The sequence below is a fragment of the Sarcophilus harrisii genome, chromosome 3, assembly GCF_902635505.1.
Source record: "Sarcophilus harrisii chromosome 3, mSarHar1.11, whole genome shotgun sequence".
In the NCBI taxonomy this organism is placed as follows: domain Eukaryota; kingdom Metazoa; phylum Chordata; class Mammalia; order Dasyuromorphia; family Dasyuridae; genus Sarcophilus; species Sarcophilus harrisii.
The window spans coordinates 41,256,039-41,282,597 of record NC_045428.1 but is presented as its reverse complement, the minus strand read 5'-3'; the positions used below and the strand labels follow the sequence as shown (position 1 = coordinate 41,282,597).

Genomic DNA, 26,559 nt, shown 5'->3' with positions numbered 1-26,559 from the left:
CATTCCTGGTGTATCAGAAAGAACAATATGCAAATTGACTATTTTTAGTCTTGTATATCTAAATGTATGAACTTTTATATGCTTTTAAAGAAATTAGCATGACCTCTTGAGAAATTGTGTTGCCTAAAACCCTAGATTATTTAATATATGTGTGTGTGTGAATGTTTAATATAAACATATTCAGTCATCTAAGGTTTTATAGATCCATGAATATATATGTGTGCATATGTACTATATATTGGTATACATATCCATTGACCTGAGCCTTTACGTAGAAATAGGAATATATGTACATTATATACAAAAATGTATATTTGTAACTATGCATAAATGTATAATTGTATGCATGTGTATATACATACACACACATACACATATGAGAAAAAAAATTACTTTGGAACTTTGGATATTCCCACCGGGATATCTGACTTTCTGATGAATGTTATAATGAGACCACAGTCTTTGGGATACCTCTCTATAATTTATAAATGCTTTGAGAGGGGAACTTCATAGAGTTAAAAGTCAGTTCCAGAAATCAAGACTTTACTGGTTCAAAACGAGTCCAGAAAAGTCCCAATGAAACTTTGCCAAGCTGGCCAGCTTTAACATGTTTCAATAAGTTTCAAGATCCCTGAGAAACATTTAGGTTAACCCTAATTTTTGTAGATATCCCCTGAACTTGGAGATAGTGTAGTATCAAATTAAATTACCTTTCTCCTTGTAATTTTTCTCTTCTTTTTCCTTGGTTCCCATAATTCTTTTTATAGTTGTATTTCATTTTCTTAGCTCTAAATTTGGATCTGGATCTGGAATAATTATTGAGCCTCTGAGACTTTTGGGTCATGGAAAGCCCTCCTTTGATCTCACAATCCCTATTATCCTATATCTCTCTCTTCCTTTCCATATTTATATTCTGAGAAAATTTGTCTTCTTTCTTTGTCTCTCATCTTCTCTTACTTCCAAAAGTCTTTGCAATCTGGTTTTTAACCTCATTACTCTTCCAGAGTTACCAGTGGTCTCTTTTAAATTCAATGACTGATATTGTTGGATGTTAACTCTCTCTAGATACTTTTTAAAAATTTTTATTGCATGCAATTATTGCATTGCATAATATTATTAAAAAATTATTTTTTTTCTTTTCTTATTATACTTACTTTTATTTTGTTTACTTTTATTTTGGCTTATTTGGTTCCTCTTAGTTCTTTTCCTACCTCTCTTGCTGCTCCTCATTCTACTTTGCTAAACCATCTTCCATATCGCACCCCCTAATAGTGAATATATCCCAATATTCTCTTCTCTTTCTACATTCCATCTTTTGATGATCTCTCAGTTCTCTTGACTTCATTTATTAATATAAACAACTACCAGATCTCTATATCCACTTCCAGTCTTGCTTACCAATTGCCAACTGAATATCCCACAAGCATTTCAAATTTAGCCTGCTCAAAAAGAAAGGAATCATTCCCAAACCTTGCCCTTTGCTAACTTTCCTCTTTCTTTTGAAGGCATCACTATCGTACTAGTTACTTATGTTCACAAATTCTGTGTCATCCATGGTTCCTCAGCCTACATATCCAACTAGAGACTAGATTTGGTCATTTCTAAACTTAAAACATTTCTCATACCTGCCATCTTTTCTCACAATGTCATCTCCCTAGTTCAGGCTTTCCCATTTCTGCCTTAGACTACTATGGTATTCCTCTTAATTTGGCTTTCTGCCTACAGTTTCTCCTCTTTCCCATATGTTTTACGCAGAACTGCCAAAGTGAACTTCCTAAAACCTGGGTCTGCTCATGGGTTTTCACTGTTCAGTACATCTAGTGGGTTCTCTAGTACCTCTGAGATCAAATACAAATCCCTCTGTTTGCGTGGAATGACTTTTCTCTAATCTTCCCTTTTCAGATCTATTGTACATTATTTTCTTTCATGCACTCTATAATCCAGCAATGATGACTTTCTTGCTATTCCTCCCAAATGGATGCTATGAACCCATTCCATACCTTTGCACTGAGAAACTCTAATATCATCTAAAGTTCAGTACAAATATCACCTTTCAACTTGAGACCTGACCCCCTTCCTCATAACCACTAATTAACTTCTATCTATTTTATATATACCTATGTGCATAAATTTTGGTTTTATACCTCATCATCCATCACAGTGGTATTGGTGCTTAATAAATGGTTATCCACGGATTCATTAGTTTATGTATCATCCCCATAAGCATTAGTTATACCGTGTAGGTCGTATCCAACTATATACTATTCTGAACTCCCTCCTTTCTCACTTTAGTCAGGCGGAATCTTCCCAGCTCAGCTCATGTACCATATAATATGATGAGGTCTCTTCTTGTTTCCTTAGGCAGTGCTCCTTTGTCCTCCCCCAAGTAATGAAAGAGAGAAAAAGAGATACTTTAAATGATTTTAACTTTAAAGACTTAAAGAGATTTTAAGGAGAGATGTTAAATGTTGTACCCTCCCCCAGGAAACTAAAGCTCTCAATAAGCATAGACTATTTTCATCATCATGCCCTACATGGTAAGTGGTTAATAAATATTGATTATTTTGGAGAATGGAGGACATAGGGTTATTGTGCCCTCCCAAATTCCATACCCCTACTTCTAAGCTTTAATAAGTAAATACATTTAGGCCGGGGCTTCTTAAACTTTTTCCACTTGCAACCCCTTTTTACCCAAGAAAGTTTTACATAACTCCAGGTATGTAGATGTACAAATTAAATATTTACGTATAATAAATCATAATTTCACAACCCTCCCTCCCATTCAGTTACATATTGGGTTATAAACTACAGTTTAAGAATAGGATTTAGGCAATCTTGGCCAAAAAGCATCTTTTCCTTTCTTTTTTCACCTAGTAAAGGTTAGGTTGCTCCAAGGAGCTTCTTTTGACCCCTTCTGATTTGTGTAGTGATTGGCCAAGAGAAAAGTGAACTAATTGCCTTGGGTATTCAATGAGTGCTCATCCTGACAGGGCTTCCTTAGTATGCCTTGCCCCTTTCCATCCCCAAGGAAATAGATCTCTCTTGTCAAGAAGTTCATAGTAAGGTGGGCTAAAAGTGCCACCAGTCAAAACTTTTCTCTTGATCAAAGGAGAGAAAATAAATTACTTTAAGAGGGAAGAAATGGAAAAGGGACATCTAGAAAGGTGAGTAACCTATTTTTTCCTTAAATTCTATGTACATTCACATTTAAAATAATGGGTACAAATGAAGATGTCCTAATTTTTGTGTGATGGTTATTAGCAAAAGCTGAAATGTATGTTTATAAATTCTGGGAAAGGATCCTTGATATGTATCAAGCAAAGTCAAGGACCATTCTCAAAAACAGAATGTTCTCCCCCCAGTCCCCATTTCTATTAGAAAACACTCAAGGTTCTCTCACTGTTTGTCAGAACATTTTTCTATACCTTCATAACTTGTTGTATCGTCTAAAATTTGTGATTTCTAACTACTTGAAGAGAGAAATGTTAACTTATAATCTAAATTTTGGCGCCATCTTTAACTGGACTATTTCTGCCCTGTAGGAGATGCTGAAATTGGTAGCAACAGTAACGCTAACGCCTTAAAAAGTGAGGACTTCACTATGAGGGGCTTACTTGACGACATGAATGATGAGGATATTTGGAGTGCCTCACAATCCATGAAACCGTGTGGGAAAGTGGTTTCCATAGAAACCGCCAGTTTGAGCGAATATGCTCGCTACGTCCTACGAACGATCTGCCAGCAGGTACTTTTCCAGATTCCATCCAAGTGTGTTGTGTCTTTTAGGTGCCCTTATAAGAGAGAGCAGCTCTCTTTGCAGCCCTTGTGCTTGTTCAGTGTGCATTTCTGCTCTGTCCTTTCCCTAGATGACTCTACCTTGATGTCTTGAATTTAGCAATGGTTCCTCCAAGCAGTGGTACATTTAACTCCCAACCACATTTATATCCTCTGGCTAGCTAAGGTACATACATCAGCCCAGCGCCATAAGACAACTGGCATTCTTACAAATCTTAAAAATATAATTTCTAGAAGTCAGTCAGCCAATAAGCATTTATTAAGCACTTGCTGTGTACCAGGAGATACAAAGAAAGGCAAAAGATGCCCTTGAGAATCTAGTATAATGAGGGAGACAAGAAACAAATATGTACACTTTAAGTTTCCATGTAAAACCTTAAAGATATTTTTTTCAATCCTCCCATTTTGGAAAGGGAAGGCAATATAAGGTAATTGTCATTTTTTTTATTATTGCTACTTTTTAAATTTTTTCCACTTGTTAGTGGAATTTAAAAGAAAAAAATGTCTAAATTTAGTCTTAACTCTGAAAGAATAATACTATATGTTTATCATATATCAAATACTTATATGAAATCTTTTTAGCCAAAAGAAGTAATGAGGACATAATGGATGCACTCCTGGCAGGACATGGAGTTATTAAGAAGATTTGGATTTATTCTTTCCTTTTATACTTTCCTAACTATGTTATTCTTGGTCAGTCACCTAATCACCCTTTGCCTTGAAATGAGGAAGCTAAAGTCTTTGTTCTTGGAACATTGTTTGGCTCTAAATCTATGCTCCATGGAATATCTCCAGCTCAGTGAATTCAATTCCCGGACTGGGCAATTGTCCTGCCAGCCAGTCTGCGTGTGAATAATGGCCTCTTATCCTCTCATTGCATTTTTTTCCAGGAATGGGTTGGAGAACATTGTTTGAAAGAGCCTGAGAGATTGTGTACGGACAAGGACCTTATACTGGACCCTGTTCTTTCACACAAACAAGCGCAGAAATTGCTACAGCTGATCTGTTATCCTCATGGCATCAAAGAATGTACAGAGGGTGATGATGTCCAAAGACAACATATTAAGCGCATCCTTCAGGTAAATGATGTACCTTTGTTCAAACTCTGCCCCTGATACATGTGATACATTTTTAGACATCCTTATTTTAGAACAGCACCCAGAAGTTCCTTTTTTTTTTTTTTTTTCCAGTTAGTGAACCTATTTTTGATTTAAATCAGCTGGAGTCTCTATATCTCCAAATTCCCATGTTAACATAGTGGTACTCTATTTAATTCAAGCACAGATATTCTTAAGCTCATTGATTTACTAGAGGTACTGGTTGCCATTTGAAGAATCTGTTTATACTTTGAAGCTTTTTAACCTCCATCCTGGCCAATCTCTATAAGCCCCCTTTCAAGAACTGAGCAGAAGTTTGAGTTTGAGTCTACAAACATTCATTAAATATTTACTGTATCCTAGTACAAGAAATATTGTCTCAAAGACAAAAAAGACAGGGGCAGCTAGGTGGCCCAGTGGATAGAGCACCAGCCCTGAACTCAGAAGGATCAGAGTTCAAATCTCAGACACTTAAAAGTTCCTGGCTGTGTGACCCTGGACAAGTCACTTAACCCCAATTGCCTCAGCACAAAAAAAAAAAAAAAAAAAAAGACCCTACTCTCACAAAGGTAATATTCTACTGCACAAGCTAAGTAAATATAAAATAATGATAATAATAATTATAATTCATAAAACTCTTTAAAGTTTGCAAAGCATTTTACAAATGTTATCTCATTTTATCTCATTATCTCACAACATTCCTGGGAGTTAGGTGCTGTTATTATTCTTATGTTAAAAGATGAAGATGCTGAGGAAAACAGGTTAAAAGACTTGATCAGAGTCATAGTAGACAGAGACAGTAGGTGTTTGAAGCCTGCATTTGAATTCAGATTTTCCTGATTCCAGATCCATCTAGCCTTCTAGCTATCTCTGTGATTCTCCCGGCATAATAATAATAATAATAATAATAGATTAAATTTTATTACGTAGCTTGTAGCAGCAAAGACTTGACTTTTAACTTCAAAGAGGTTCTATATTTATTTTTGGGTCCACCTCCAGCAGTTGTTACAGTGCGCTATATCAAACACTTCTAAGAGAGTCAGAGGATAACATGTGGATGTTCATCAAGCCCAGTGCACCTTCCATTGTCTATTGGCTCACAGACTTTCAGCTTCCTATATTGGAGCAATAGTAAAAATAGTAACAACTATGATGATGATGATGATGATGATGATGATAGCTCTGTAGTTTCCAAAATAACTTTCCCCACAATAATTTCATGAATTAGGGTTTTTCCCCATTTTTTACAAATGAGGAGACTTGCCCATGGTTAGGTAGCTAGTAAGTTGTTGTAGCCAAGATTTGAATCTGTCTCATGGGTCCCAAATCCTGCTGTTCTCACTGTATCCTCCACTCTTGCCGTAGAATTTCAGAATTCTGTGACTCTGATATTTAGTTGTCAGTGTTGGTGAGAAGTCTTAGAATTCTTCTAATCCTACCTGTACCTGAATGAGTATATGAGTTCCCTTTAAAACCTCCTTTAAAATCTTCTATATTCTCTCTGATGATCTCCAGTGATTAAAAAAAAAAAAACAACTCATTTCTTTGGGAGGTCTACCATTCTATTTAGGAAGTTTTTCTACTTCACTGCCCTATAACTTCTAACAATTTGGCCCCATTTCTGTTCTTTGAAACAAATCAAAATGATTTTAATTTGTCTTCCACGTGAAAACCCTTTACACATTAAAAGACGACAATATCAGCCTGATGGCTCCACTTTCATCCTCCCAAATTTCCTTAATCATTACTCTTAAAACATGGCTTGTGTATTCTTTATCCTTTCTTGGTCTTGCTTTGCCTAAAAAGTAGCCCTCTAAATCTAATCAGAACAGAGTAGAATGGGGACTGTCATTTTCCAAGTCTAGTACAAAATTCTTCATTTCATGTAGCCTATGGTTGCATTATTTTATTTTATTTTTTTAACTAACAAGTCACTTGCCATTCACTAAAAACACTCATTTCTTCATGATTTACATGAATTTTTTTTATGTCTTGACCTAGAAAGGTATGTCTGGAGTTTTTTGAGCCTAAATATAAGACTTTACATTGCTCCTATTAAATTTCATCTCATTAGATGTGCCCTTACTTTACTTTTTGGATAAAGATTCTATCATCCATTGTATGTTTCCTTCCCATCTCTATATCACCCAAGAGGTTTTACTAAGTATACTATACACTTCTTTATTGGAAATTCTCAAGAACAATAATAAACAGCACTAAGAGCTCTGTAGCAATGTATTAGATCAGTTGTTCTTAACCTGCAATCTGTGAATTTGTTATTTGAAAATATTTTGATAGCTATATTTCTCTATATTTAATTTCTTTTGTAATCTCATGTATTGAATGAATGAACTTGCATGGCAACAAAAAAGTTAAGAACTCTTATCTCAATGCCTTCTTTCAGATTGACATCAATTCATTAAAACAGCCCACCATGAGGCTCAAGCATTCAGCCAGTTCCCACTTCATCTATGGCAAACTCTGTCTGTATTTCTCCTTCTTCTGTGGGATTGATACCCTAAAGAACTTTCAAATATCCTGTTAGATTCAGACTCAGCTTTTCACCATTTGCCAAATAGAATCCTTTGTCTTCTTCATGCTTTGCTATGGGATATCAGTCTCCCATTATTTCTACTTGTTGAAATTCTTATATTTCCTTCAAAAACTGACCATCACCAAAGCTATCTCCTCCATAAAACCTATTCACTGAATTCCTTCATTTTAGGATTTTAGAGCTAAAAGGGACTTGGGAGCTGGTTTAGACATGTTTTGTTCTTGCACAAATGAGAAAATAGAAGTCTAGAAAAATTAATTATTCCTCTCATCTCTCACAGAAATTCCTACATATCTGTATCTGTATCTATTTCTATACACACATTCATATACACAGTACACACAGAACTGTATTTCTTTTACGGCATTCATGAATTCTGTATTGTATTTTTTATCCTCCATCACCCCTATATTATAGGGGCGCACCATTTTAAGGTACAAAATGTGGTATATATTTGTGTATCTGTATGTCCCAGAATGCCTGGCATAAAGCAGACTTCCAGGAAATGGCACTGAGTTAAGGAATTCCTTATTTAGGAATATATATATATGTATATATTCCTTTTACATATACATACATACATATATTCCTTTTATTTTCATAGAGAAAATAAAGGGGGAAAGCATAACAGCATTCTAAAAATCAAGACCACCAGCATTGCAATATTTCATTCACTTTGCTACAGATTCAACCTGTTCTTATTAGAAAGGACATATGGCTCTTTTTTGAAGCTGAAAGGAAAGGATTCCTGAAAGTTAAATGTCCACAAAGCAGCCATCACTTAACAGCTTTTCCGATTTTTGACCTGCTAAGTTTTGGGGTTCATACTTATACTGTGAGAGTCATATTAACATCAGTTCAACTTCATCAAGAGTTAGTAAGCACCTACTATGTACATCAATGCTAATTTAGAAAATCGTTCATATATATAAAATACCTTAACTATTTTTATACTCTATTAGAAATTATCTGAAAGATATTAATAAAAAAAATTAAGGATCTACTATGTTCCAGGCGCTATGCTAAGCACTTTACAAATATTATTCTCGTTTTATTCTAATAACATTAATAGCTGTCATTTGTATAGAACCAACTCTGTGCCAGTTACAGTGCTTTATAATAATTATTATTATTATTAATTAGTTAATAATTATTATTTCAAAATGCTCTATCACTTGTTACATTAAGAATAAAGCTTTATAAATTCCTGGTTTATTTTTATCTTTTAAGTTTTCCTCTTCTCTACTACTCTGCAGTCCAACTGTACTAACCCCATTTGCTATTCCTCAGACACAACTCCCACCATTTCTTTGCCTTTGTATGGCTGTCCCTCATGTCTAACATTCTTTCCTTCCTTACCCTTCCCTCTTAGGATCCCTGACTTGCTTCAAGTTTCCACTCCAGCTCTCCTTTCCACAGGAAACGTTTCTTAGAAATTCCCTTTCTGCTAAGGTTACCTTCCATCCGCTTTGAATGTATCTTTTCCATACATAATTCTTTATATGTTGTTTGTCCCATTAGAATTTTAACTGAGTAAGAGAAGGAACAGTTTGGGCCTTTCTTTGTCTTCCTGTCATGTAGCACAAGGCCCAGTACATAATTAAGTGTTTAAGAAATGTTGCTGTTCAGTAATTATCACTGTATTTCCCTTGAACTTAGATGACATTTTCTGACATCCTATTTCACATTGTTTATGTGACCACAATCTTTCCAGTGTTAATAGCAATGAAAATAGTAGGAGAATTGCAGAGAACTCTCATCTTGGAGTCAGGAGTCCTATGTTCTAACCCCAGGCTTGCCACTTCCTTTCCATGTAACTTTGGATCCAATTTAACTCTCAGGACTTCAGTTTCCTCATCTATAAACAAAAGGATTGGGCTAGAAGTTATTAAGTTCCTGCTGGCTCCAGGTCTATGACTAAGGAACATCTCATAACTTTGGACAACTCTTGTGTTTATATTTCATTTTCAGCAAAATGCAAATTATTTCCACCCAATTCAACTCCAAAGTGAATTTGGGAGGATCAGATGAGAACAACATATATGTAAACACTTTGGAAACATTATTCCAAACAAATATATAGTATTATTATAATTATTGCTAAGGTGTTGACTGAAATCCACATGGATAATCTTAGACTCTTGCTGATCAGTAGACAATTAGTTTTTTCCTTATGATAATACTTTCTAGAATTTTTATCTGAGTAATATAAAGAGGGGAGCAGCATGGGGTTAGGGAAGAATTTCCTTTATTCCTGAATTCCTAGCATAGGCAATTCTAAATAGGGCTTGAGGTGACTGGAGGCAATTCCATTCTTTTTTACCATTCCACCTCCCTATACTTGTCATTTGGTACATAAATTAAATAGACAAAGTCATAATCTTCCTCCTTGAAGGCAGGGACTGTGTTTTGTTTTCTGTTTATATGGGCCTGACACTTAGTGCTTATTAACCAAATGATTGATTTTAACATTCACTTAAGCAAAGCATGAATCACAAAGTTAAAGTGTTTACAGAAAAATCAGTTATATCTTTCTCTTCTTCATTTGGAGATAATGGAACTCTCATTAATCAGAAATAAAGAAGTAGATCTTATTATTTCCCTAAAGCTACCACAGACCTCAAAAGAACTCTTGTATCAAATGGCACCTGCTTAGAAAGGACAGACTTGTTTGCTATTTTATCGGATTAGGAGTTATCAGAATTTCACTAGATGAGATATGATTTGACTTAGAATAGATAAGTTGTTCCAAAATATTATTTAGTAAATTAAAGGCAGGACCGATTCTGGAACATTTTAAGCTTTAAATAAAACTTTTTAATTCATGGGAAAAGGAATACTTTGATCTAAATGATTACTTTGCAGGGCTTTTTTAGTGATAGGATCAAGGATCAATACCCATTTCTGCTGCTTCCTATGTGATGGAGCAGTCTCCATAACTTCTCAGGGCTTTAATTCCCTTATTTGTAAAATGAAGTGATGCTATCTTATTACCTATTTTAAGATAAATAAGCAACAGTAATATTAACTTGTGAAATATTTATAATGTCTATTAATTCCATAAATTTTACCCAGAATCTAGACCAATGGACTCTCAGACAGTCCTGGCTGGAACTCCAGTTAATGATCAAACAATGCATGAAGGAGCCTGTGAGTATTGATTTGCTTTTCGACCTTTATTTTCAATCTAACGATTTCACATCAAGTACGACGTGCTCGGGGTCGGGTTTGGTCGTGGACTTGGTGGAACTTGCCGTGAGTGTGCTAGCTTACTTATGTTTTACTGTAGGGTTCTGGGTCTGTGGCTGAAATGAACTGCTTGTTGGATAATATTGCAAAGACGACAATAGAAGTGTTTCAACAATCCGCTGACTTAAACAATAACTCTTCTAACTCTGGTATAGGCCTCTTCAATCCAAATGCTATTGGAAATGGCGACACAAGTAACACAAGGCAGAATGGTAAAAAGGCATTCTTAAGGTATTTTTCTGTGGCTTTTTTTCCCTATGGTATTCCTATGATACGTAATGAATCTTGATTGTTGTAGTAGAAATGACTGTTAACTAGAAGTGAACCACCTCGTTTCAGGAAAAGGGGGCATGACTTGGGAAATAAAATGGCTAATTATATTTACCCAGCAAAGGCTTTCTAGAAGAACTAATAGATAATACTTTAGGGATTTAAGTAAGAATTCAAATTTAGGAATTCTGGTGCCTTGGAACCACTGCTTAAAAATCAGTATTAACTTAAGCCCTTTGGATTTCTTGACTAAATACCAATTATTGTCATTCCCCTAGCTTGTATCCCTGCAGTTTCTTTTAAATGATACATGCATTTCTACTCCCAAAGGGCATTTATAAGATATTGAATGGCTAAATCACTCAAGAGAGAAAAAAAATCTATGTTGTTATTTTACAAGGCAGTACATTTATTCTCTGTTAATTTTTCGAAAGTTCATTATCTGTATTAAAACATGAAATTGAAGGCATGGTGGGAGGGATGATGACAATAGAGATCAAATGATCTGTATTGACATCAGACACTTAAGCAGCTCTATGATCCTTTAAGAAATCCCCTCACCTCAATGGGCCTCTCTGGCCACCTTTGAGGGTCTATTTACCAAGACATAGACAGACTATAGTCTGCTTTGATGAGGAAGCTTCCAAAAAAGGAGTTTCCCTGTCTGGTGAAATCCAAGTACTTAAATAAATATGCACGTAAACTTTCTTTTAAACTGACTAGTTGATTGAATTCATTGGCCTGTGCTACAGAGAATTTACTCTGCCTATGAAATAGAATTTGAAAATTGCAGTTTCTGAAAAAAAAAATCATGATGATGGGGAACAAAACAAAAACATTTCCTAATATTGTTTTTAATTGGAAGTCATTTTCCCCTCACATATTCTAAAATATTTTGAGTGTTTTGCCAACTAGTAATTACTGTTATCTCCTACATTTATTTTCCATCAGAGTGGATGGTTTGAAGGCAAGGCAGATGTTTGTTTGGCAAGATTTAATTTAATTCAATAAACATTAAGTACTCAGTATGTACAAGAGACTGCCCAGAAAATACAAAAGACAGACAGGAAAGCCCCTTGTTAATATCATGAAATGGCCCAGGCAGTTAAACTAACTGGGGCTCTAGCTTTGGGTTTCCATCATGAATATAGCAGAGGAAAGGAAGGTGACATTTTTTAGAATGGGATGATTTACAATTTTCTTGTGGTTTTTAGTTCTTCTGAACGCAGGGGTGTGTGGCTGGTAGCACCCCTCATTGCAAAGCTGCCCACTTCCGTTCAAGGTAGGGTGCTAAAAGCTGCTGGGGAAGAACTGGAGAAAGGACAGCACTTGGGATCTTCCTCAAAGAAGGAAAGAGATAGACAAAAGCAAAAAAGGTAAGACTGGATAGAATGCCTCTTTCCATCAGAATTCCAAATCCCTGACAGACAGCAAGGAGCCTGACCTCCAACAGACAGCGATTGAAGAAAAGGATTTACTGCAATATCCTCAGGGTCAGAGATCCTAATCGAAGGGGCAAGAATATAAAACCATGGAAAATTCTGAGCTCTAAACTCCTGTAGATCATAGGGACTCCTTGCAACTACTGAATCATCAATGGTTCAACTGCACCATGACTCAAATTGTCTTCAGCTTTATACTTCCCTGTATTGTTCTCACTTCTTCTTTTTCTTGATGATTTAAAGTAATTAGATTTGCAAAAATGACACTGTCCTTGAGAAATGAATATTCCTAATACTAAAGGCAAGAAAGAATTCCATCTAGTACCCCAAAGCCGGCAGAAGATTGTAAGGTCCTATATTTTGGAGCTGAAAAAACTTGAAGCCCTTTCATTATTCCATTTTGAAAATGGAGGCTTAATTTAAGTGACTTGCCCTTTGTCACACAGATAGTGTCTGTGGTGGGGTTTAAATCTAGGTTGTCTTGTCTCTAAACCTATTCATCGTACCATGTAAATGCAGCGTGCATTTACTGTATATTGAAGGACAAGTCACTTTCCTGTAATATGGTAAAAGTAAGCCCTCTGTACACTGTTGAAGTCAAAGATTTGAAGTCATTAAAGTAGTTGGTAAACCTGAAAGAAGGGTATAAATGTGAGTTGTTATTATTACCACTGGAAAAAAAATCTGGATGCTAATTTCACAGTTGGAAGAAATTTCATTACCACTCCCTGCCCCTGCTGTGACAACATTCTCAACAATGTTTTTCCACATCATTTTGCCTGAAAAAAAGATATTTGATATTTCCTTTATCACTTTCACTGTATTACTAACACCACCCCACACTTGTGTGTCAATGGGCTTTCTAGTTTTTTCGTCTGTAATTTCAAATTTAATTAAATTTAATTTGCTTTGTAATTCAATGCAGCCAATTTTTATTGAGCACCAAGTATTTCATATAGTGATATGTCAAATTTAAAATGATTTTATATTAAAGTGAAATTTGAGTTTTTAATGGGCTTTTTCTGTGGATAGAATGTTTTCTTACAACAAATCTGAGTGTGAACATTATTATGACAAATTTATAGGTGAGGACATTGCAGTGTAGAACTGACCCATGAATGAGACCTAGATCTTTGTATTTTGAATCCAAGCTTAGAATTTTATGCTATGATGTTGCCTTTTCCCATTATACAGTTTAGAAGGCTAACACATTTGGAAGTGATGAGCCTGGGTTCAAACCCCAGCCCTACCATTTTCTATATGAGATGTTGAGCTAATTATCTCTTTGCATCTCAGTTGCTTCATCTGTTAAATGAGACAGTTTCAATAGTTGTTTGCTCTAAATCAATCCTCCTTTGAACATTCTTTGAACAAGATGAAACAGTGCAGAGATGTTTAAACTTTGGTCTTATTTTCAGAATGAATTGAGGAGACTGACCTAGTAATGTGTGTTAAGCAGGTCTTCAGAAGAATATGTAATCAGATTCAATGAGGTTTTGCAAAGAGACATTGGTTGGTTTTGTAGTTTTGCAAATAGACTGGAGCCCTAAATTTAAATCTTTGTTACTACTGGCTCTCCAAGGTCCTTTCTATCCCTAAAATAGAATATTCTCTCAGTTTTAATCAGAAAAACCATGACTTCTTCCATAATATTTTGAATGTGGATTTTTCAATTCTGTTTATTGGAGTGATATGCTAATTTTCCACTTACCCTGCCTGCCCTTCTCCCCATTAGGAATCCATATGTTCTGCTATCTTGGGACATATTAAACTACTGATAATAATGCACTGCTTCTAAAATCTTATTAACAAAGATGTGATTACTCCATCTGAGTTCCTTCTTCTCTTTTCTTTTAAGTGTAAAGCAAATAAAAGCCAACAAGCAAAAGGAAGGAATTATGTAGAGACAGGAAGTCTCCTAACTTAATCTTCTCCTTTGCTTCCTTTTTAGTATGTCTCTCTTAAGTCAGCAACCTTTCCTCTCATTGGTACTTACCTGCCTTAAAGGACAAGATGAGCAACGAGAAGGACTGCTAACATCCCTGCAAAACCAAGTTAATCAGGTAACAGAGATGTATGATACTGAGCTGGCCAAACTGCTATTTCAGATCTTCAAATTCCTCTTTGTTTTTTTGAACTCTGGATTTTAAAGCCTCAGCAAGGACATAGTCACCCCTTTTCACTCCCTTCAGGCGACTTTTTTTTTAAGCTGAGATTCTTAGCTTTTTAGCATTCTGGAGAAACTTATGGACCCCCTTCTCAGATGAGTATTTTTAAATACTTGAAATAAAATTACAAAGAAAGCCAATTATAGACAACTAGGTCATTCTGTGATGGTGAAATGGCAAAGTGGATAAAGTATGAATCAGAAAGACCTGAGTTCAAATACAGGATTTGATTCCTAACTAACTAATTACTAACTTCATGATGCTGGACAAATCGCTTCACTCTGTATGCCACAGTTTCCTTTTCTGCCAAATGATCTGGAAAAGGAAATGGCAAACCAATCTAGTATCTCTGCCAAGAAAATTCCAAATGGCATCACAGAGTCAAAACTGAAAACAGATAAACTACAACAGGTAATAGAGCAGGTAGAGCATGGGAATTGGAGTCAGGAAGTCCTGAGTTCAAATCCAGTCTCAGACATTTCCTGCTTTGTGATCCTGAACAAATAATTCCTCACCTGTAAAATGAGAGTAATCATAGCACTTGCCAACCAGGATTATATGTTATAAGGATACGATAAAATAATATTTATAAAGAATTTTATAAATATAAAAGTACATATAAATGTTAGCCATTGTGATTTTTATCATGCCGAAATGTAGGTATTGTTAGAAAAAGACTTAAAATTTGACTGGTTCATTGTAATTTTAATGAATAAAATTAAAATACTCTGCTAACAAATCTATCTAGCTCACAACCCTAACCATAATGCAACTTGATACAGATTGATTTCAGTTTGATTCCATTTATAGATAACCTCAGTAATCAGAATGATTAATCAAATTGGTAATTAATTGATTAATTATATAAACTGCAGATAATCTTAATGATCAAATAATATAGCTCATCATGTGGATGGAAAAAAAGTCTGATCTATGTGTGTGTGTGTGTTTTTACTTTAATATCTTTTTATTTTCAAAATATATGCAAAGATAGTTTTCAACATACACCCTTGCAAAAACCTAGTGTTCCACATTTTTCTCCCTCTTTTCCTCCCACTCTGCCCTCCTAGACGGCAGGTCATCCAATATATGTTAAACATGTGCAATTCTTCTATACATATTTCCACTTTTATCATGCTGCACAAGAAAATTCGATTTTCTAGGTATTTTTAAGAAGATGACATGTAGATGGAGGCCTAAAAAATGCCTATTTATTTATTTTTTCCCACTTCAATGGAATCACCCTAATAAGGTTCATTAAGCTGGTATGAAATTGAATAGGTTTAGAACCACAATTTTAATAACTCAGATGAGCCTGTTTCAGAAGAGCTGAATCACTGAAAACCCTAGTTTTTAAGCTAAAATGTTAAATTAGCCATCAAAAAGCTTCTAATCATCATGGAAGCAGACAGGGTGGGATTTTGAATAAAGCACTAGGCAGGGATTCAGGACCCTTGATTTTATTTCATATTCTGCTGCTATTTAAAATGACAGTGAGCCTCCCTTGCTTTCTTTTTTCTAAACTAAGGAGATTGGACTTGATCATCTCCTAAATTCATTTCCAGATATTAATGCAGAGGATTAGTCTCATAGGATGTTTAATTTGATCATGCTATTTTTTTCCAAATTGAGTTATTTTATTTTTTGCTTAGACTAGATAACTTTTTTCAGTAGTATTTTATTTTTCCAATTATATGTAAAGATCATTTTCAACATTCTTTTTTTAAAGATTTTGCATTCCAAATGTTTTTCTTCCTTTCTCCTTTATCTCCCCCTTCCCCAAGACAACTAGCAATACGTTACACATATACAATCCTTTAAAACATGTTTCCATGTTAGCCTTGTCGTGAAAGAAAAAGCAGAACAAAAGGAAGAAACCAGGAGAATGAAAAAACAACCAAAAAAGCGATAATAGTATGCTTTGCTCTGCATTCAATCTTCTTAGTTCTCTCTGGGTATAGACAACATTTTCCATTCCAAATCTATTGAAATTGTCTTGTCCTCTGATTATCTTAGAATCTGGAATGTTGATGTTTTTAGTACCAAAGAATATACCATATTTGTTTCTTTTCTTCCCTTTCCTTCCTCTTCATTCTAAATCTTCTGTAACCTGAATTCTGCCCTCATCATGCAATTCAAATCACCCTCGCTAAAGTTACCTGTGGCTTTTTCCTTGCCAGATCTAATGGCCTTTTCTCAATCCTTTTTAATTAGGTTGTATCTCATGTTACAGGAATTATAGCTTAGACATTCTCTGCAAGATAAGGAAATGGGAAATACTCTAGTTCCCAGATAAATTTGGGGAAAACCCTAATCTCATCTGTAATGCATTTCCAGATATTCTTGGGAGTTGTAGTCCTAAATAATTTTAAAATTTTTTATTTTTTACTTTTAAAAAGTATAAAAATGTCCTTGATTTAACAGTGACTGAAGAAAAAGGCTGCTTGTAATTATCTGCACTTTGAGTATGTGGTTTCTGCACTTGTCTGATTTTATCCATTTTATGTGCTCTATTGGATTCCTTATCAAATTTATATTCTTATTTTCTTAACATTTATATTCTTATATTTTATTCTTAACATTATCCAAATTCTCAGAGAATAAATTGTGGTTTTGACATCATCTCTCTATTCACCATGAGAACACACTTGAAATAAGGAAGACTCATCCTCCTGAGTGTAGATCTGGCCTCAGACACTTCCTACTTTTGTGATACTGGGCAAATCACCTCACCCTGTTTTCTCAGTGTCCTCAGTTTTAAATGAACTGGAAAAAGATGGTAAATCACTGCAGTATCTCTGCAAAGAAAACCCCAAATGAGAGGGATTTCCAGGAACCCAGGAGGGCAAAGAAAGCAGTAAGTTGCTGTAACTCTCCCATATTCATTTCCAAGTGACCATAAAATAGCACCTCAAAACAAATTCTGGAACAGAACGAGAAAAAAGATGGGGTGAAACAATCCCGTATCTTTGGCAACAAAATCCCAAATGGAATCACAAAAAATCAGACATGGCTAAAAGTGATTTTAGCATATAATGGATAGAAACTCTCCAGAATGCATTAACTCCCTACTGTATTTAGGAAGGTACAAGAATATGATCCTTGATTAAACACAAAATACAACTGTGTCTCTGGATAGACTAATATAGAAGTGGGACTGGACTTCTGATGGGACCAGTGCAGGTTACCACCTTAGGGAGATTGATCCAATGTCAAACTACCCTATATGTCAGAGACGAGATTTGAACCCAGTTAATAAGACTCTCCATCACTTCCTGGCAAATCTTGGTCCCAGAAGATGAGCTAGATCTGCTTCTCCCACTGCTAATGCTAGGAGGGATAATGTGGCACTTGGGGCTGAATCACAGATAACAAGCAACCTTTTAGTCCAGCAATTTGGGGGCTCCCTTTATGGTATACAGCTTATCTAGGACTGGCCCCCCCAAGAACTTGCACAGGGTCACATAGCTAATGTTTGGGGCCAGATTTGAACTCAGAGTTGAGCCTTCCTGACTCTATACCCAGCCTTTAGTTCATTGCACCACTTATTGGTCCCATTAATTTAAAATTAAAAACCTCTTAGTATTATTATGAAAATAGTGTTTATTTTGCAGGCCTCCTGAAAGACTGTTAGGCAGGCCACATTTTGGAAACCTTGGTTTTTCTCTTTACTGCTTCCCCTGCCCTTAAAAAAAAAATGCAAAAAATAACTGTTTGGACATGTATACACATATTGTATTTAACTTATATTTTAACATATTTAACATGTATCGGTCAACCTGCCATATGGGGGAAGGTGTGGGGGGAAGGAGGGAAAAAGTTGGAACAAAAGGATTTGCAAGGGTCGTTGCTGAAAAATTACCAAGACAGAAAGGGTATGATGTAAATAAAAAGCTATAATAATAAAAAAAATGCAAAAATCCCTTATTATCTGAAGTGTGATGAGGAAGTGAAAGTGACTAATTTGAATTTTGCTTCCTCTACCTGACCCTGCTCCTAGTTCCAAGAAGCAATAAAATTTACCAAGATCCTTACATTAAGGAGGAGGAAGAATAGCTGAGACAAAAGCGAATTACTAAGAGAAAATAAAAGCAGACATGGAGCTTATGAGAATAATATTGTTGCTTTTCAAAAGAATTGTTGTTTTCTAATAAAAGCAATTCAGCATAGAGTCTGGAGTTTGCTGTTGGAGGACAATGAAAGAAAATTTTGGTATTATACAAGAGGAAAATCCAGTTCTAAAAGAAAAACAAAAAAAAAAAAACCCAAACATTCTTTTTTCAATCTTAGATTTTAAGCAACTGGAGAGAAGAACGTTACCAGGATGATATTAAAGCAAGGCAAATGATGCACGAGGCGTTACAACTCCGTCTTAATTTGGTAGGAGAAATATTTGGACTTTTCTTATCTCATTGCTTAAATCAAATTAGAAATTAGCCAGATGAAAATAATTCTCATTTCCAATCTTCCACGCTGACTGTAATACAGAGTAGTTTATTCTATATATCTCTTTGTATCAACTTTCTTTGTTCCTTTGTTGCTTTTTTTTTTTGAGGGAGGGGCGTTGCCTCCCTTCCCTAGGAGGCCACAACAGGAGTTTCAGACATTGTCTGCCCTGGGGGTCTCAAGCTTGATCTAGTGGGACCAGAGCAGGAGTTTCAGACATTGTCTGCCCTGAGGGTCTTGAGCTTGATCTAGTGGGACCAGAGAAGGAGTTTCAGACATTTTTTTTTGCCCTGGGGGGGTCTCAAGCTTGATCTAGTGGAACCACAGCAGGAGTTTCAGACATTGTCTGCCCTGGGGGTCTCGAGCTTAATCTAGTAGAACAAGACAGAAAGGGTATGACCATGAAGAGTGCATTGTAGTGGGTGCCTAGTTCCTACCAAGGAAAGCTATTGCAATGAGTTTGGTCTGCCAGGTGTTGGGACCTCTGCGGGTCTCAGTATCCAAGCCAGGCAATCTCTAGGGAAGGAGGGAGGTGGTTGCTGGCTGCAAAATGAATAGGAAGGCTGCTTTGAAATGCTTCACTAGCTTAGCTCCAGTCTTTCTGATTAAGAGATACTGATTATAAAATGTTTTCTTTAGTTTTCTTTAGTTCAAACTGACCTCCCATTTTCTCCTCTACTACATCTTATCTCAGATTTTCTAAAAATTAAGAATCTTGACTCCTGTACAATTCACTGCTTTTTCCCAGCCGATGGGGAAAGGGAAGCCAGGGAGAGAGCAGGAGGGAAGGAGTGGCCAGGACAGCCAGCCAACCTGAGAATGCTAGCGGTGGTGTTCCCTCTTGGTTATCTATAATGCAAATTTCTATTGTATTTTACTTGCTAGGTAGGAGGAATGTTTGACACTGTGCAAAGAAGTACCCAGTGGACCACAGACTGGGCACTTCTGCTCCTTCAGATAATTACATCAGGAACTGTTGACATGCAGACTAACAAGTATGTTTTTTTTATCATTTCAAATCTCTCTTCCTGCATGTGTGGTGTATTCTTTTTATTCTGCAACAACCTATTTTCCTGGGTACATTAAAACATCTATGCATTGAAAGAAAGCAATTGAGAATGCTTGGCTAATTTCTGAATGTCTTGTTTGCCCTTCTGAGATGAAACTTCTTATTGTATTTTTAATCTTTACCCTCCTCCTAGTGAATTGTTCACCACAGTTCTTGACATGCTGGGTGTCCTGATCAATGGAACCTTAGCCTCTGACCTGTCAAGCTCCTCTCAGGGTGGAGCTGAAGAAAACAAAAGGGCCTACATGAATCTCGTGAAGAAATTAAAAGTAGGTTTGTCAGTCATAATTCTTACTCTCTCCCATTTATTTGAGAAAAATAAAACTACATGCTTTGAATTTTGTGCCTATCTCTTCAGGATTCGACCTTGGAAGGTATTTCTCTTTTTACAGCATAATGAGACATTTTTCAGAAGGTACTTTAAGAAGAACTACACAAATAAGCAGAATATCAAAATTAGCTCTAGACAGATGGTACCACTCTTGCATCTGATGAGAAATGATCATGCTACTAGAAAATTCTGATAGCAGCTTTCTTTCATTAACCATCAAAATTACCACTTCCAGTAAGAAGCAAAACCAAAGAACAACCCTTCCCTCCCCCCCAAAAAATCAAAATGCTCAGCTGCCTTACCAACCAAGTGACCAAGAGGAGCTTGTGGTCTTCCCTTGCTTGTGAGAGAACTTTTGGGGGATCAGCTCCTGTATCCTGATTTCTCAGCTCCTGTGCTGGTTAATGGCCAAGGGTGCCTTGCTTTTTATCCATTTACTATTTTTTGCCTAGAATTGAAAAAATGGAAAAAAAAAATCAAAACAGAACTGTGCCTTCCCCATCCTTTCTTTCCTCCCCCCCCCTCCGCCCCCCAAACACACACACAGACATACAATTATTTAGTAATATGGTATAAAATAAAGTTCTTAAGAACATTCATACAGAGGAAAAGGAAATATTGCATAAGGAAGCTTCCTCATTTCTTTTCAGCCATCCCTGTAAGGTTCCTTTTCACTTCTCTTTTCCTCTAGAAAGAGCTTGGTGACAAGCGGTCAGAGAGTATCGACAAAGTTCGCCAGCTGCTGCCTTTGCCCAAGCAGACCTGTGATGTCATCACTTGTGAGCCGATGGGATCCTTGATTGACACAAAAGGCAACAAAATCGCAGGATTTGACTCCATAGATAAGAAACAGGCAAGAGTAAATGTTTTCTTTAAATATATCTATCCAGTCTTTCTTTTCCAGCTTTGCCTACATTCCATGTTTTATCTCTCTGGAAAATGGAAATAATATCTGATCTGACTTCCTTTCTACTTCATAAGGATTTTGGAGATAGGGACTTAGGCCAGTACTTTCATTAAAATAAGAAACTCCCAGGTGAAGAAACTCCATCTCTGTAACTAAAAGTCTTAAAAAATTGCCTAGAACTTTTTTCAGCAGTGAGGTGGTTTAGGCTAATTCCAGTAGACTTGTGATGGAGAGAGCCATCTGCAACCAAAGAGAGAGAGCTATGGAGATTGAGTGTAGATCACAACATAGTATTTTTACCTGTTTTGTTGTTTGCTTGCTTTTTTTTCTTTCTCATTTTTCTTCCTTTTTTTTCTGATTTTTCTTGTGCAACATGATAATTGTGGAAATATATATATATTTAAATATTTATATAAATTTATATAATAATATAATATATAAATATATATATATTCCACATGTTTAACCCATAGTGGATTATTTGCCATCTAGGAGAAAGAGGAGTGGGAAGAAGGAAAGGAGAAAAATTTGGAACTCAAGATTTTGCATGAGTGAATCTTGAAAACTATCTTTGCATCTATTTGAAAACAAAAAGCTATTATTAAAAAAAACAAAACAAAAAAACAAGAAGAACTGCCTAGGACAATGAGAGTTTTAATTAACTTGCTCCAAGTCACAAACCAGTATGTATCAGAACTCATGCTGTGCTGCCTTTGCCCAAGTATTTTGTAAAGATAAAATGAAATAACGTGTGAAAAGTATTTAGAGATGTGTATGTTGTTATAAGACTGTCAAATAATGCTGTTAATTCATGTGATAAAAATAGAGCCAAGGATTATATTAACATCAAGAATCAGCCAAATTCATAGAGAAGTCTATAAATAATAGCATAAAATTAACAAGCAACTCTAGTTGTATACAAGACATTAGGAGAGTTTAATCATCAAACTTTTCTTGAAATCAATCAGGAATGTTCATTATTCTCAAATCAGCAAACATTCGAGAGTTAAGTTCTCTAAAATACAGAAAGACAGATTTGTAATCATGGGAACTGATTTCTAATCCTGATTATTCTATTTACTAATATTGGGCAAGATAGTTTAAATCTGTAGGCTTCAGTTTACTCCTTAGCAAATGAGAAGATTGGATTAGATTCTATCTCCCAGGTCTAATCTATGATTCTAAATAATGAGTATATTCTTTTTGTTGTATTTTGGACAAATTCTTTTGCTGACTTCTCAACAAGGAAAATATCAATCATTTCGTGTTTGGTTTGTTTTTTTTTTTTTTTTTCTCTCCAGACTTAACATAAAGCCATTCTGTATATCTGGGCAGAAAAGGAGTTGTAGTGATGTTAATCAAAACCTTAATGGAAAGAAATTAAAGGAAATTTGGTTCTGATGATACTGGGGCATCCGACAAAACTAAGTAACAAATGAATCCATAGTTGTTTAATGACCTCCCGTTCTTATTAAGTGGACAGAGAAACATTTTTATTGAAATTTTGGAAATACTTTCACTGAAATAAGGTGGGGTGGGAAAGTAGGCTCATTTTTGTTTCCAAAAAAAAAAAAAAGTTAAAATGTCATTTTGTCCATTAGATACATAATCTCTACAGATAGCTATTGAACAAGATAATCAACAAGCATTTATTTAGACCCTATTGTGGACCAGACACTGTGCTAGAATACAAATACAAAGAAAGATGCAGTTTCTCCCTACTTGGAGGGAGTAAACATTCTAATGATGAAGATGACAAATATATGTAAAAATATAGAGATCATAAATATAAAGTTAACAAATACAAATATTCAGAGAGTAGTTAAGTTTAAGGAAGTTTGGGAGAAAAGGTACCAGTGGCTGAAAACGGGAAAGGTTTCAGGCAGAAGATGGTGTCTAAGCTTCATTTGAAAGGAAGTGAGGGACTCTGTGAGAGAGAGCTAAGCCATTCCAGGCATGGGGGAAGGCTGCTGCAGAAGCACAGAAATGGAAGACTGAATCTTCTGAGTAAGGATCAGAGAGGATGCCAGTTTGGCTTGAAGTCCAATGAGGCTGGAAGTGGAGGTTAAGTCCAACCAAAGGTGAGATAGAGGCCGGGAGGAAAAGTTGGGTGATAGCCAGAGTGAAGTGCAGAGACAGATCATGGCAGAGCTTCATAGTATTAGAGTATGAGCACAAATTTAAAGTGTGACTATGACATACCCCAAGTAGTGGGACAGCTAGGAGATTCCATAATGCATAGAACACTGGTCCTGGTGTTAGGAGGATCTGAGTTCAAATATGATCTTAATAACAGTGTAACCCTGGGTGGGCAAGTTACTTAGCCGCAATTGTCTCAAATTTGGGGGGAAACAGAGAAATTATTTTCTAATTTTTAAAAAATTGATTATATTTTGTATTTAATTTATTTAATGAAATATTGTTCTTTTAACTTAATAGTTTGTCTGTGACGTGTTTTAGTCGGTAGTTTCATAGACTTTTTTTTTAATTAATTAGGGTCTCCAAGTGTCCACGAAACAGAAAGTATCCCCATGGGACTTATTTGAGGGTCACAAAAATCCAGCTCCACTCTCCTGGGCCTGGTTTGGGACTGTTCGAGTGGACAGAAAAGTGATCAAGTATGAGGAACAGCATCATCTTCTCCTCTACCACACCCACCCTACCCCCAAACCCCGAAGCTACTACCTCGAGCCTCTCCCTCTGCCTCCTGAGGAGGAAGATGAAGAGCCAGCCACACCAGTCTCTCAGGAACCAGAAAGGAAATCAGCTGAGCTGTCAGATCAGGGAAAAACTACAGCCGATGAGGAGAAGAAAACAAAGGGAAGGAAGCGAAAGACAAAATCAAATTCAAGAGTTGATGTGAGTATAAGAGGATCCACTCACATCTCCTATGAATTATTGATTGCTGATATAGTGGTTAAAGCACATGCCCTAAAACATCTGTAACCCTAACACTAGCATTATCAGAGAGTTTCCCTATAATATAAACAGCACTAAACAAAAGGACCTGTTGGGTGACTGTCTGGTACATTGCAGAATTGATGACTAGATTTGAACATTGAGAACCTGATTTCTAGCTCTAGATACTTGCCATGTGGGCATAAGCAGGAAGACTCGTTTTCATGAATTCAAATTTGACCTCAGATAATTACTAAGTGTATGATGCTGGGCAAGTCATTTCACCCTGTTTGCCTCAGTTTCCTCAAATATAAAATGAACAGGAGAAGGAAATGGTAAACCCCCTCCAGTGTCTTTGCCAAGAAAACCCCAAATGGGATCACGAAGAGTCAGACACAAGTGAAACACAACTGAACAGTAACAAAGTGGTATCAACTGATCACAGCCATTGATTATTTGTCAAAACCTCAACATTAATTTCTTATACTTTTTCTGAATATCATCAAACTGCTAAAAATTAATAAGGATTTTCTATTGCTACTCTTGAAAGTGAAGAGTAGCAAAAACATTCTTTTTGGCATTTGCTTCCCCTTGTTGTTTTAATTTTAACTCTTGCAATGTTCATCTGCTTCCACGTTGCTCCACATTAGGGATGGTTTGAATAGGGCCCTGCTTTGTAAGCCCAGAAAATTGGAGATGAGTTTTAGATCTCTTTGGAATTGGTCTCGGTGCTGGAAGTAGCAATTCAGTGCTGTGTTTTAACTGTGCTTTAGATTCATTGTCAGTCATTTGATGTTCTAAAAGCAGGTCAAAACACAATGTATTTTAACTAAAATCTTTCCCTTCAGCTGATTTTTGAAACAGAAGGAGAGATTTGCAGAGAGCATGTGAACTAGCATTTTCTTTCCTCTTTATGTCTTAAAATAGTTGTACAGCCTACAAGAGGATGTGTCTCAAATAACTTTGTAAGAAAAATCTACATTATTCATGTAGCATGGGAATTATAATAACATTTCTTCTTACCATATATGTTGAAGGAATATCCACAGAACAACATATATCGAGTGCCTCCCAACTACTCACCAATTTCCTCACAAATGATGCACCACCCTCAGTCGGCTTTGTGGGGCTATAACATCATGGGACAACCGCAACAGCCCGGCTTCTTCCTGCAGAATCAGTCACTTGCACCAGGTATGTGAAAGATGTAGCAAGATCGTGTTCTTATCAATGAGGTTTAGGTTTCTTTCTCCATTCCCCAGAAGATTTTTTTTTTTTCTTCAGTAGATCTGAAATAGCCAAATAAATCCACTAAATTCTGAATAATTACTCCAAGAAATAAGGAGTTGTATACATGGCGGTAAAAGGTTATAATATTCCCTTCATACAGATTGTTTTTTTTAAATAAAGTACAGTTTTATTGAAATCTTGATATTATTGCTTAGAACACCAAAATTTCTACCAGGATCCCTCTTCCTTTTATTTAAAATAAAAGTCTTATGTGTATGCTATATATTGCTATTGATCTTGAATGAAAGAAAGATCGTACATGTTATCTGGAGTATATCATTTATAGAACAAAGCACAGTTGAGATCTTTTTAAAGAGAGCTTATATTTTATTTCTCATACTGACTAATATAGTATTTTGTACATTTAAAGAAAAAATAAGTATTCGGTATACATTTACATGAATGAAAACTAATTAATTTTACTTTAAACTTACTTGATTTTCTATTTATCAATTTTTCAATAACTTGGACAGATGAGAATTGAGTATAAATGAAAGAGATCATACATGTTATCTGGTGTATGTCATCTTTAGAACAAAGCACAGTTGAGATGCTTTCAGGTAGAACTTATATTTTATTTCTCTCCCATATTGACTTAAAGGAAAAATAAATATTCCATATATATTTACATTAATGGAAACCAGTAAATTTACTTTAAACTTACTTGATTTTGCATTGATCAATTTTTCAATAACTTGGGCAAGTTGTGTGTTATATATCTTTTTCATACCACAATTTTAAAAATAAAAGTATAATTTTAGTTTTTGTACAGTTATTCAGTATTCTTAATAATCTGACTATTGGTTATAGTTACTGTCATAGTTGATTATTTCACTGATTTATAGTTATCCTTATTGTTTAACCCCATGGGAATAGTATTTTTTCAATGGGTGAGACTCATTCTACTTCATAAAATAGATAAACTTCAAAATGTGGAAGGTGTTTTCTGATGCAACATGTGCCATGTGATATTAAGCAATTCTGATTATATTAGGCTCAGCCATTCTTTTTCAGGGTTGTGAGAAGTTTGTTGTAAAAATAGG

The 26,559-nt window shown here is 35.6% G+C and overlaps 2 protein-coding genes across 15 annotated transcripts in view; one reads left to right on the top strand and one right to left on the bottom strand.

Moving 5' to 3' along the window:
• Positions 1 to 20,856, bottom strand: part of P2RY12 (purinergic receptor P2Y12) — a 60,184-nt gene extending 39,328 nt beyond the window's left edge. The window contains exon 1 of the mRNA XM_023500744.2: positions 20,724 to 20,856. The gene's annotated coding sequence lies outside the window, so the exon portion shown is untranslated. The remainder of the gene's footprint in view (positions 1 to 20,723) is intronic.
• The window catches only part of MED12L (mediator complex subunit 12L), a 370,226-nt gene that overhangs the window by 303,522 nt on the left and 40,145 nt on the right, over positions 1 to 26,559 (top strand). For 10 of the 14 annotated variants that reach the window (XM_031957753.1, XM_031957757.1, XM_031957758.1 and 7 more), the window contains 12 exons: positions 3,543 to 3,745; positions 4,686 to 4,874; positions 10,522 to 10,596; positions 10,736 to 10,926; positions 12,180 to 12,341; positions 14,359 to 14,470; positions 18,866 to 18,955; positions 19,907 to 20,016; positions 20,224 to 20,359; positions 21,113 to 21,280; positions 23,825 to 24,187; positions 25,264 to 25,420. In XM_031957753.1, coding sequence (XP_031813613.1) covers positions 3,543 to 3,745; positions 4,686 to 4,874; positions 10,522 to 10,596; positions 10,736 to 10,926; positions 12,180 to 12,341; positions 14,359 to 14,470; positions 18,866 to 18,955; positions 19,907 to 20,016; positions 20,224 to 20,359; positions 21,113 to 21,280; positions 23,825 to 24,187; positions 25,264 to 25,420 — 1,956 coding nt within the window. The remainder of the gene's footprint in view (positions 1 to 3,542; positions 3,746 to 4,685; positions 4,875 to 10,521; positions 10,597 to 10,735; positions 10,927 to 12,179; positions 12,342 to 14,358; positions 14,471 to 18,865; positions 18,956 to 19,906; positions 20,017 to 20,223; positions 20,360 to 21,112; positions 21,281 to 23,824; positions 24,188 to 25,263; positions 25,421 to 26,559) is intronic. The other 4 variants (XM_031957754.1, XM_031957765.1, XM_031957760.1 and 1 more) reach the window with 1 other exon arrangement.